Source organism: Ahaetulla prasina, chromosome 3 (assembly GCF_028640845.1).
Source record: "Ahaetulla prasina isolate Xishuangbanna chromosome 3, ASM2864084v1, whole genome shotgun sequence".
Taxonomy (NCBI): Eukaryota; Metazoa; Chordata; class Lepidosauria; order Squamata; family Colubridae; genus Ahaetulla; species Ahaetulla prasina.
The window spans coordinates 18,809,959-18,821,680 of record NC_080541.1 but is presented as its reverse complement, the minus strand read 5'-3'; the positions used below and the strand labels follow the sequence as shown (position 1 = coordinate 18,821,680).

Here is an 11,722-nt window from a genome sequence, read left to right as displayed (position 1 = left end):
GAAGCCCAGCCGAATTATTAATGGGCCGAAGCTCAGGTGCCCCTAGACCGCTTAAATCCAAACTATACGCCGGAGGGTTACAAGGGGGAAATAGGAAAAACAAGAGAAATGGACATAGGCGACCGAGTGTGGGCACACAACTATGGTGAAGGCCCAACCTGGATAGCAGGACAAATCCTAAACAGAACAGGTCCCAAATCATACTTAGTAGAATTAAGGGACGGCCGAGTATGGAGGCGCCACATAGACCAAATACGAAAACGCATAGCTGAACAATCTGAGTCAATAGAAACGGGCCCTGACTACACAATGTTTGATTCCACAGCCGACTCAAACCCGGAGAACTCGCAGGACTTAGCTGAAATTCCGGAGGTCCAGCGACGCCCACAGGTTCCAGTAGAAAACAGCAGGGACGACTCTGCTAATAATCCAGGGCCGGATGGCCTAGAGAAAGAGCTGAGAGGAGCAAACAGCCCCTCCGGTCAGCTCGACCCACTCCCAGGGAATGTACTGGGCAGGTCCGAAAGAGTCAGGAGACGCCCAGTCTATTTACGTGATTACGTTGAAAAATGATATGTAAATATTATGTAAATAGGGGTAAAGTGTTTTCTGGGGGGAAGGAGTGTAATGTATCTTTAAATGGTTTAGGCGGGAAACAAGCACGTTGCTGATTGGTTAAAGCCGCCGGTAGAACTGTATATAAGGAGAGGTTTTTCCCCAGCCTGGTTGCTGGGTTCACCATATATTAAAGAGCTGTTGTCACTACCCTGGTCTCCTGTCTCGTTACTTCCCGAACTTAACAATGAAGAATGTTGGTCCAAGAACACTGCCTTGGGGAACGCCGCTATTGACAGGAACAGGATTTGATAGGGCCCTGCCTATTTTGACCACTTCTTGTCTGTTTGACAGGAACGCTGATATTCAATTGTCCATATTTATATTAATTTATATTTATGTCCAGGATGTGAGAGGTCTGTAAATATTTTCACAGCCCTCTTTTTGACTCATGTAGTATACCATATCATACGATACGATATTATACTATACGATATTATATTTAAATATATTACAGTATTAACCTTCCACCACTTAAATGTTCTACTCCCTCTGGACTCTCCTAATGCCGGCAGAGAAGCCCCTCTACTTATTATCTCTATGAGTCCATATCAAGCCGGAAACGTCATATCCTCCCCAGGAGGAGGAGGAGTAGAAGGAGGCGGGAAGAGGATTAATCGTAGAGATAAGAAATTAAGAATTATACTTCACAGAAAAACCGTTATAGATTCCCGAGGGTTATAAAGAAATGACCTTCCTGTGATCTTCTCTCCACAGCCTTCGATTGGGCTCATTCGGGTCTATGCGCAGTTTAAGAGCCCTTGACGGAGGCTTCGGCGGCGGCGCGTCACTCTGCACTTTTTCTCTCTCTAGAGGCCGGAGGTCCTCGCGCTTCCCGTCAGCCCCTGCGGCGCAAGCTCCCCCCTCCCCCCCCTTCCAGGCCTGAAAGTCGACCGGGGCGCAGCCAAGATGGCGGGCTACCTGTCACATCGGCAGAAAGTGCTGCGGCTCTACAAGCGAGCCATGCGGCACCTCGAGTCCTGGTGTATCTATCGGTGAGTCCCCGGCCCCTTCGTCCCGTCCCGTAGCCCCTTAAGGAGCCTCCGCTCCTTTTCCTGGCTTTGCCGGAGGACTCCCAGCCCCATCATCCCCAACGTCCGTCCCCCCCGAGCCCGGGTGTGTCTGGGTCTTGTAGTCTTAACACGGGGGTGGGGGGACGATTTCCCAAGCTCCGAAGGGGCGGCGCCTCTGCGTGTTTTCCCTCAGTTGCGCGTTTCTTGCGCGGATCCTATCATCCTGGCGTCGGTGGGCTTCTCTTGGCACCGCAGCTCTGGGGGTTCGGTCGGAAAGGCTGAGGGAAAGCAAAGCAAAACATATTTCATGAAAGTATTTCAATAATGTGCATTAATATGAGAACTATATGTTAAATATATATTCAAATACGGCTAAGGCTGAAATGCTAGAATTAAAGTAACAGGTGATTAGATAATGGAAGAATATATTTTAATGTAAACGTGTATTAATGGTAGAATTTCAAGGATGGGAAATATGAGCAGAGAGGTATGAAGAAGAATTAAGTTTCTAATTGGAAAATTAGGATTTGAATGATAGTATTATCAAGCATAAAAACATGCTAGAATTAAATAATGGGTGATTAGAAAATGAAGGAATGTATTGTAAGAAAATATGTGTGGTAATAGTAGGAAACAGAAAAGAAATGTTATCACATCTTTGAATAATATAGTGATAGGAGGGGGAAAAAGTTGAAATAGAGATAGAAATAAGAGGGGATATAGTGTATATATACCAATATATTAATATATATGGAAGAGTAAGTGTAAGAAGTTAGAACTGAAGTAAAGGATATGTGCAAATAATTTGAAACAATGAAAATGAAATGTAATTATTGTGTGTAATAATATGCTTATCTTTATTGCAATGTATGAAACTCAGATATCACTCCATTCACGCATCAATATGTACAAAATATAAAAACCCCAAGATTTAAAAAAAAAGGCTGAGGGAGGGCTGGGATCCTGTAGGCGAAGCCATGGGTGGGATATGGCCTGGCTTCTTTGCTGGATATGCTGGGTAGGTTGGCCAGGCCAGACGCGGGGTGGTGGTGGTGGTGGGATTCATCCAGGAAATACAGCTTTGGCCAGAATAGAATAGAAAGAATAGTATAAAAACTTTTATTATCACATGGAATGAACACTAATCAGCATATGTTAAAATTAAATTTGGTTGCATGCAGCTCTCAAAGGGTCTCCACTACATAAATTGACTAAATTAATATATATTAATTGACTAACTTATATATATATAATTATATATAAATTATATATAAATTATTTATGACTAAATAAATAAATACCATAGATCAGGGGTCTCCAACCTTGGCAACTTTAAGACCTGTGGACTTCAACTCTCAGAATTCCTCAGCAGCAAAGCTGGCTCAGGGATTCTGGGAGTTGAAGTCCACAGGTCTTAAAGTTGCCAAGGATGGAGACCCCTGCCATAGACAGACAGACTGACTGACTGAGAATAAATTTATGGTGGCTTTGTTCACTATTCGGCATACATTTGTAGGAAGTTAGCACCCTCCTAGGAAAGTGAGATATTTTAGGAAATATGAAAAGGGCAGAATATTTTCCCTAAATGGGAGGCAGAAACTCAGCCCGCACCCCCACCGATTTGTCATTGGGCCATTAAGGCCTGGGCCAGTCTATTCTACATAACAAAGATCTACCTCCTTCAGGCAGAGCCATAACAGGAATTGCCCAAAGCCTCTTCATTACATCATCACCCAGCAAGGGTCAACCAAGCTTGGGACTCAAGAACACAACCTACAAAGTTATCCCTGCATGACCCCATGGGAGTGACAACCAATCAGAACACAAACTCAAATCCAAAGCCCAACAGTGGGTATAAAACCCAGGCACTCTCAGCATTTCTGCCCTTTTTTTTGCCCAGGATCTCAAGCCGTGTGATCCTGTTTATCAATAAATGTTCTTTCCAAGCAACTTCTATGAATCCAGTGTCTTTTCCTTGGAACTGAACCCAGAAGGATATTTCTTCCAACACATTAAAATGAAATTTCATTGCGTACAACTCTCAGAGTCACCACCTCCAATATACACTTGTATATTTACAATATACAAACATGACTCAATAAATAAATAAATAAATACAAAATTATGCATACTATATGACACAGAGAAACAACACAGTGTAGTTCAGATGTATAACTGTATGTGGCAAGAAAAAATAATCTTGCGAGTTTACCAGACGGATGGCATAGGAAAGAAAGCTATTCCAGAATCGGGTAGTCCTGCTAGAAATACTTCAAAATATGGAAATTGAAAATAATAATAATGGCTTGTTATCCTCACTGGGATATTGGTAAAAAATACTGTCAGATGAGCCACTTTTGTTTTATTAGGCAAGTGTAAATAGCCATTTGCATATTGTGTCTGGTTCTTGTTAGGCTCAACTTATTAGTATGCAAAAAATATATTGAAATGGGCAAATGAGGATGATGGGATGAGGTAGGAGGTTGCATTTTTTCTATGAAGAAAAACAAAAGAGTTTCACTTCAGAAATAAGTACTGTACTATAGTTGTTTCAGCCCTGCATAAAATTTATTTATTAAACTTATATGCTGCTGATCTCGCCAAAACCAACTCTGATCTCTGGCTAAAAGTTCCACATTTAGGAGGGAGGGAAATCCTACAATCGGGTATATAATCTATTTAAAATGTAATGTAAATAACGGATTGATTACAGCCAAGTATAAATACTGTAACTTGATTGACTATAGTACAATATTTGACTGTTAGGGCCCTCTAGTGGCCATTCCACATAATTTTTCCACTTAACAAGTTTTTAAGGAGTATGTTCTTGCTGTGTTTTTATCCCACTTTTATTTATGTTCCCATCTGCTATTTTCCCCACAAGAATAACCTTTTGAGATGTGTTGGGCTTGAGTGGCTGGTCCAAACTGACCAAGCCAGCTTTGAAGAAGTCAGTGGCAAACATTTTCCATGCTCTTGACATGATAGCAGTCTTACAGTATTTGAAGGGCTCTGACAGGGAAGAGGGGGTCAATTTATTCTCCAAAACAGCAAGGGACAGGACAGGAAGCAATGGGTGGAAGCTCATCAAAGGGAGAGCCAATCTAGAAACAAGAAGGAATTTCCTGTCAGTGAGAATTCTTAGCAGTGGAACCATTAGTGATTGGTCTCATTCGAGACAATGACGAATCCGCATATAGATGAGAGGTCGAACGACTAGCCTTGTGGTGCAACCAAAACAATCTGGAACTGAACACACTCAAAACCGTAGAAATGGTGGTAGACTTTAGGAAAAACCCTTCCATACTTCCACCTCTCACAATACTTGACAACACAGTATCAACAGTAGAAACCTTCAAATTTCTAGGTTCTATCATATCGCAAGATCTAAAATGGACAGCTAACATCAAAAACATCATTAAAAAAGGACAACAAAGAATGTTCTTTCTGCGCCAACTCAGTAAGCTCAAACTGCCCAAGGAGCTGCTGATCCAGTTCTACAGAGGAATTATTGAGTCTGTCATTTGCACCTCTATAACTGTCTGGTTCGGTTCTGCAACCCAACAAGAAAAACACAGACTTCAGAGGATAATTAGAACTGCAGAAAAAATAATTGCTACCAACCTGCCTTCCATTGAGGACCTGTATACTGCACGAATCAAGAAGAGGGCCATGAAAATATTTGCAGATCCCTCGCATCCTGGACATAAACTGTTTCAACTCCTACCCTCAAAACGACGCTATAGAGCACTGCACACCAGAACAACTAGACACAAGAACAGCTTTTTCCCAAGGCCATCACTATGCTAAACAAATAATTCCATCAACACTGTCAGACTATTTACTGAATCTGCACTACTATTAATTGTCTCATAAGTTTCCATCACCAATCTCTTTCCACTTATGACTGTATGACTGTAACTTTGTTGCTGGCAATCCTTATGATTTATATTGATATATTGACCATCAATTGTGTTGTAAATGTTGTACCTTGATGAACGTATCTTTTCTTTTATGTACACTGAGAACATATGCACCAAGACAAATTCCTTGTGTGTCCAATCACACTTGGCCAATAAAATTCTATTCTATTCTATTCTATTCTATTCTATTCTATTCTATTCTATTCTATTCTATTCTATTCTATTCTATTCTATTCAGCAGTGCCTTTTGGGAGTTCTGGGTACAGCATTGCTGGAAGTTTTTAAGAAAAGATTGGACAACCATTTGTCTGAAATGGTACGAGGTCTCCTGCCTTTCGCAGATGATTGGACTAGAAGAGGGCTCTCCAACCTTGGCAACTTTAAGACTTGTGGGCTTCAACTCCCAGGTTAAAGCTTTGGGGATTTTGGGAAGAGACCACAGAGTCTGGTAGTGCATTCCAGGCATTAATAACTCTGTTTCAGAAGTCATATTTTCTGCAATCAAGATTGCAGATTGAATTCTGGGAGTTGAAGTCCACAAGTCTTAAAGTTGCCGAGATTGGAGAGCTCTGGACTAGAAGACCTCCAAGCCCTATAATTCTTACCAAGCAAACTGAGTGGGTGTACCTTTGTCATCACCAAATGTAGAATCGATGAATTAAATTCCCCACTCATTAAGTGAAATATGAAGTATTTATAAGTTCTAAAGAAAGGTATGTTTTTTCTTTCTTGGAATAAATACTATCTTTAATATTCTCAGGGATAAGTATAGATTCTATGCCTGTCTGATGAGAGCAAGATTTGATGAACATAAGGATGAAAAAGACATGGTTAAAGCAACCAAGCTGTTGATGGCCGCTGAAGAAGAATTTTGGGAAAGGCAACATCCTCAGCCGTACATTTTTCCTGACTCGCCAGGTGGCACAAGCTATGAGAGATACGAGTGCTATAAGGTCAGAGGCATTACAAGTAAATCAGTTCCTTGATAGGTTGCAGAATATTGGCATTCTCAATCTCTTTCATTCGTAAGTAAGAGATTCCCCATAAAATGCAGAATTATTCTTTAGTTCTGAGGAAGAGTCCATGAATGAAGGCCACAGGGAAGCTGCCCAGATCTCACGTTAATGAGCATCAGTGACCAGCCTCTATCTGCATTGGGAACTCAGGGGCAGGGCATGCTTTGCTTGGAGGAGCACTTCTGCTGGGTGGGCGTGGCCAGCTCAACATCACTCGTGTCGGGGTGCCTGTGGTGGTCCGAGCGCTCTGCCACTGAAAAAGTTGCTTGGGAGGGCTGCCCTCCAAAGGTCCGTTTTCGCTGGCAGAGGGTTGCAGGAGGCCAGCGCAGCTGAAAACTGAGCTCGGGGAGGGGGGCACCTGGGGCCTCCCGAGCTCCCTTTTGCTGGCAGAGGCATGGTGGGCCGCTCCTTCGCTGTTTCCAGGGTGGCCCTGCGGGCCAGATCCAGCTTGAGTTTGACTCCCCTGCTCTAGAAAGTTGCTGCCTAACTACAGTCCTGGAGAAGCTGACAGAACAGTTCTGTATTCAGCAATGTCTCATGTTTGCAACTAGCGCTTTTGACGTCCAGAGGCAGGAGTTTGAGCCACAGAAACTGATCTGAAGATAGCACACTCTCCACATTGCTGGACAGTGTTTTATGCACTGAATGGTTGCTAGGGAAGGATCTAATTATTTGAGACATTCAGTTTCTGAGGCTTGCGAGTCATCCCGCCATTAAAATGTGCCTTCTACCATTCCTGTATTACAGCCATACTTTTGGGGAGGCTGAAGGAGGCACTGCATTTCTGTAGCAGCACCATTTTTTTGGAACAGCCTTCCTGTGAGATTCGCGCTGGCGCAGTAGTTAGACTGTAGTACTGCAGGCTGCTTCTGCTGACTACCAACTGCTTGCAGTTTGACAGTTCGAATCTCACCAGGCTTAAGGTTGACTCAGCCTTCCAGCCTTCCGAGGTTGGTAAAATGAGAACCCAGATTGTTGGGGGCAATAGGCTGACTCTGCAAAACTGCTTAGAGAGGGCTGTAGAGCATTGTGAAGGGGTATATAAATCTAAGTGCTATTGCTATTGCTATCAGGCTGAATCAACTCCCATGATTGATTTTTCAGGAACTTTTGAAAATGAAGCTGTTCCGAAATGCCTGGTTGGTTATTTCCACCTTATCTTTACTTGTGGTGGTTTTATTATTACATTATATTGCCATTGCATTTTTGCTTTCAAACCGTAGATATGTATTTCTTATCCCTGTGGAAGCTTCTAAATTCTTAGTTTGATACTACATAGAGATTTGCTACTTCAGTAAGTAAATATCTAAAATTAGAAGGAAAAACATTATGAGCATCTAAATATTCATCACCCTTATGTTAGTCTACAAATGGGAATAACTTTTTCTTCTAAAATGCCCTGATTCTGCCTTCCCAAGATAATCAAGTAGTTTTCTGGAACTGAGTCTTCTAATGCAGGAAATAGTATCTTTGGAATTTTATCATTTTGATTTTAAACGGTGTTTCTCAGCAAAGATGTATGGATTTCAACACTCAGAATTCTTCAGCCAGCATGTTGGCTGAAAAGTTCAGGGAGTTGAAATCCATACATCTTAAAGCTGGTGAGATTGAGAAACAATGGTTTAAACAGACCAACAACTACAGTCTAACCATTATTAGATGGAGAATATACAAAATAAATCTACATAAAAGAGCAAGAAGTCTATTATTCCTTTAAAGATGCAGTGCATAACCTTTTGTTTATACTACTGCCTCGTAGACACCTGAATGGATCCTAGAAATGTGGCATCCGTCAGAGAAAGCCATGTACCCAGATTACTTTGCTAAGAGAGAACAATGGAAGAAGCTGCGCCTGGAAAGTTGGGACAAGGAGGTTGGTTATCGGACTATATTTTCCAATTGCTTTTCCATGAAATAATTTTGAAGCAGGTAACAAATCTGTGGGGGTGATACTTTGGGATACGGGTCTTAAAATGTGGCCTCGTGGCCTATCACCTACTATAGAGTCCCCCTCCTTGAGTTTGTGAGGGAGCAGAAGTCCTGGCTCTTTTTCAGAGCGGACAGCTAAGGAGTAAAATGGATGCTTTAGAGGAAGAAAGCACTCTTTCCCTCTTAAAAGCCTCACCACAATGGTTGTTACCCAAAGGAGCTTAATATTTAGCATGCTATAAATTTCTTCCTTTCCTATTTCCTTTCCTATTTCCTTTCCTTTCGTTCCCTTCCCTTCCCTTCCCTTCCCTTCCCTTCCCTTCCCTTCCCTTTCCTTTCCTTTCCTTTCCTTCCCTTCCCTTCCCTATATTTTCCTTTCCTTCCTTTTTCTTTCTTTTCCTTCCTTCCTTCTCCATACTTTCCTTTCATTCCCTTCCCTTCCCCCTATCTGTCTGTCTCTTTCTCCTCAAGGGAGCCAGGCTTTTTTGGGGTTTATCTAGCCACTCAGGCTCAGGAAAATAATGTCCTTGTAAGGTGATAATCATACAATGACATATTGTATTGATATTTACACTTTGGCTCCTTAATTCAAGCACAATTTTTTTGCTTGGTTCACGTGGCTGCTTTGAAAGTTTAGAAAAGGACGTGGCCTTTTGAGAAAGTGCCAACATGTTTCAGTGTTTATTATCTATTCTGAGCGATGTTTTTGCCCATAGCACTGAAGCACACGAGATCCCTACCATCATAAAGATACATCGAAGTGAACTTGATCAGTTGAGTTGGTTTGACATTAGATGTATTCCTTCCGCCTCTGTCCATTTGGAGCCATCTCCCAACTTCTAACAGCACTCTATTCTTTTCTATTCATCCCTGAATCTCCAAAGAGGCTTTTAAATGGATGCAGTGGGGGGAGGGAGACACTTTTTATAGCAATAGCACTGTAATTTTTTTTTTCTAGATCTGTTGCTGGCTGGAATTGGAAATTAACTTTTCATCAAAGCGCCCCAAATGTCTTAAAACTGCCTATTTTCAAATGATAGTGAAGCTGTTACTGTTGGTCTTAAAAACTGGATTCAGGTTGCATTAAGTTTATGAACTGCTATATTAAGGTTTTTCATGCTTGAAAGGGATGATTTGACTTTAAAAATGCTTCCGCTGAACTCTCTCCTCACCTTGCAGCTATCTTACAAAACAACACACACACACACACACACACACACACACACACACACACACACACACACACACAGATCTCCACTATTTCCAAGAAATTAAAAAGAACCCTTTGCATATGCTGCTGTAAGCTTCTTTTAATTACAGGTAGTCCTCAGCTTACGACCACAATGGAGCCCCAAAGTTCCTATTGCTGAGCATTGTTAAGTGAGGTTTGCTCCATTTTATGACCTTCCTTGCCGTAATTGTCACGCGAATCACTGCAGTCAAGTTAGCAACCTGGTGAACCTGGCTTCCCCATTGACTTTGCTTGTCAGAAGGTCACAGAAGGTGATCACATGGCCCCTGGGACATTGCAGCTGTCATAAATATGAGCCAATTGCTAAAGCCTCTGAATTTGGATCACCTGACTGTGGGGGTGTCATGTGAAAAACAGTTGTAAGTCACTCTTTTTCGAAGAACGGGCACTTAAATCAGGGGTCTCTCCAACCTTGGCAACATTAAGACTTGTGGACTTCAACTCCCAGAGCAAAGCTGGCTGAGGAACTCTGGGAGTTGGAGTCCACAAGTCTTAAAGTTGCTAAGGTTGGAGACTCCTGCACTAAATGAATGGTTGTAAGTTGCGGACTACCTGTATAAGAAAAGTTGGGAGTGGTCTGGAAGCCATCCCAGGTGCCCTGTTGAGACAAAGCACAGCCCCCTTCCCCTCTGCCTCATCGCCACCTCATGGCTCAGCGTTTCCTTGTCAGATAGAATGTTGTGCGTGAGTTACACAGGTACTCCTTGAACTTACGACTGCAGCTGATGTTTATGCTGCTGAACGAGACGCTTGTGAAGTGAGGTTTGCCCCATTTCAGGACCTACCTTGTCACCGTTGTTAAGTGAGTTGCTGCAGTTCGTTAAATTAGTAACACGGCTGTTCAGGTGAATCTGGTTTCCCCCGTTGGCCGTGCCCGTCAGAAGGTCGTAAAAGGGGATCACATGACACCCCCCCCCCTCCGGGACACTGCAACCGTCACAAACATAAGTCAGTTGCCAAGGGTCCAAATTTTGATCATGGGGATGTTGCATTGGTTGCAAGCATGAAAAATGGTCCCAAACGGTTACTTTTTCCCCGTAACTTTGAAATGATCACTAAATGAATGATCTGGTCATTCGAGTACTACCTGTGATTTGGAAACGCTGCTTAAGACATGTCCTAAATTGAGCATTTCCCCCTCGAGTGTATTCAATGCTGCAGGTCCTGCGTAGTGGCTAACCCTGTTTCTCATTGACAGGTCCAGCAGCTTCAGGAAGAAACCCCACCTGGTGGTCCCACTACTGAAGACTTGCCTCCTGCTCGTAAAGAGGGACACCTGCCTCCTTTCTGGTGGCACTATGTAACTAGGCCTCGCAGATTCCCAGTGTAAAAACCCTCCTTTCTGAAAGGCCTAGCTAATCCCACAAAACGGTCTGTGAGCTTCCTGCAGTGGGTCTCCTTGTATTACTGTACTAGAAAACCCAATAAAAGTCTGATATAAGCCAAATTGTGAACCTGCCTGCCTGGCCATTACTATATAGATTATTTTAGCAATCTTAACTCGGACAAGCAAGATGTCGAGCCCAGCTCCGGCCCGACACATGAAGCTGCGGGGATTTGACATGTTGTGACCCCAGCCCAAATAGGTAGTAATAAACTTAGTCCGTGGAAAAACAAACTTTATTCGAACAGCTGGGAATTACTTCATTCCCAGCGTCATTCAACTCAAAGTAAAACAAATGCCTCCCAACACAAATTCCTCAGTTATCTCACAAACCTTGATCCAATTAGGCAAACTGCCAAAGGTCCTTCCTGGCAAAAATCCAGAAGCCACAAAAACAAAGATGTAGATGAAGCAGAAGACGCAGCTACGACGTTGTTTTCTGGCAAAGCTCAAACGCCGGTGCTGGTTTGTTTTAAGCCTTATGGAAGGGCCAATCATCTCTTGGCCCTACTCCCGAGTTGTCCTCTCTGCTTGAGCTGCTCTTGCCTTCTGGCAGCTGTTCTCATGTGTGCATTAGGAATAGGCTCCTC

At 42.8% G+C, this 11,722-nt stretch overlaps 1 protein-coding gene across 1 annotated transcript; it reads left to right on the top strand.

The window, feature by feature from the left end:
* Positions 1-1,453: 1,453 nt before the first annotated feature.
* Positions 1,454-11,202, top strand: NDUFB9 (NADH:ubiquinone oxidoreductase subunit B9). Its single transcript, XM_058178766.1, has 4 exons — positions 1,454-1,610; positions 6,312-6,504; positions 8,327-8,440; positions 10,947-11,202. The coding sequence occupies exons 1-4, from the start codon at positions 1,525-1,527 to the stop codon at positions 11,076-11,078; spliced, it is 525 nt and encodes a 174-aa protein (XP_058034749.1). The 5' UTR covers positions 1,454-1,524; the 3' UTR covers positions 11,079-11,202.
* The last annotated feature ends 520 nt before the right edge of the window (positions 11,203-11,722 follow it).

Coding starts and splice junctions, on each gene's coding strand:
- NDUFB9 (XM_058178766.1), top strand. CDS start 1,525: ATGGCGGGCTACCTGTCACATCGGCAGAAAGTGCTGCGGCTCTACAAG. Junction 1,611..6,311: donor GAGTCCTGGTGTATCTATCG/GTGAGTCCCCGG, acceptor TAATATTCTCAG/GGATAAGTATAGATTCTATG. Junction 8,441..10,946: donor TGGAAAGTTGGGACAAGGAG/GTTGGTTATCGG, acceptor TCTCATTGACAG/GTCCAGCAGCTTCAGGAAGA.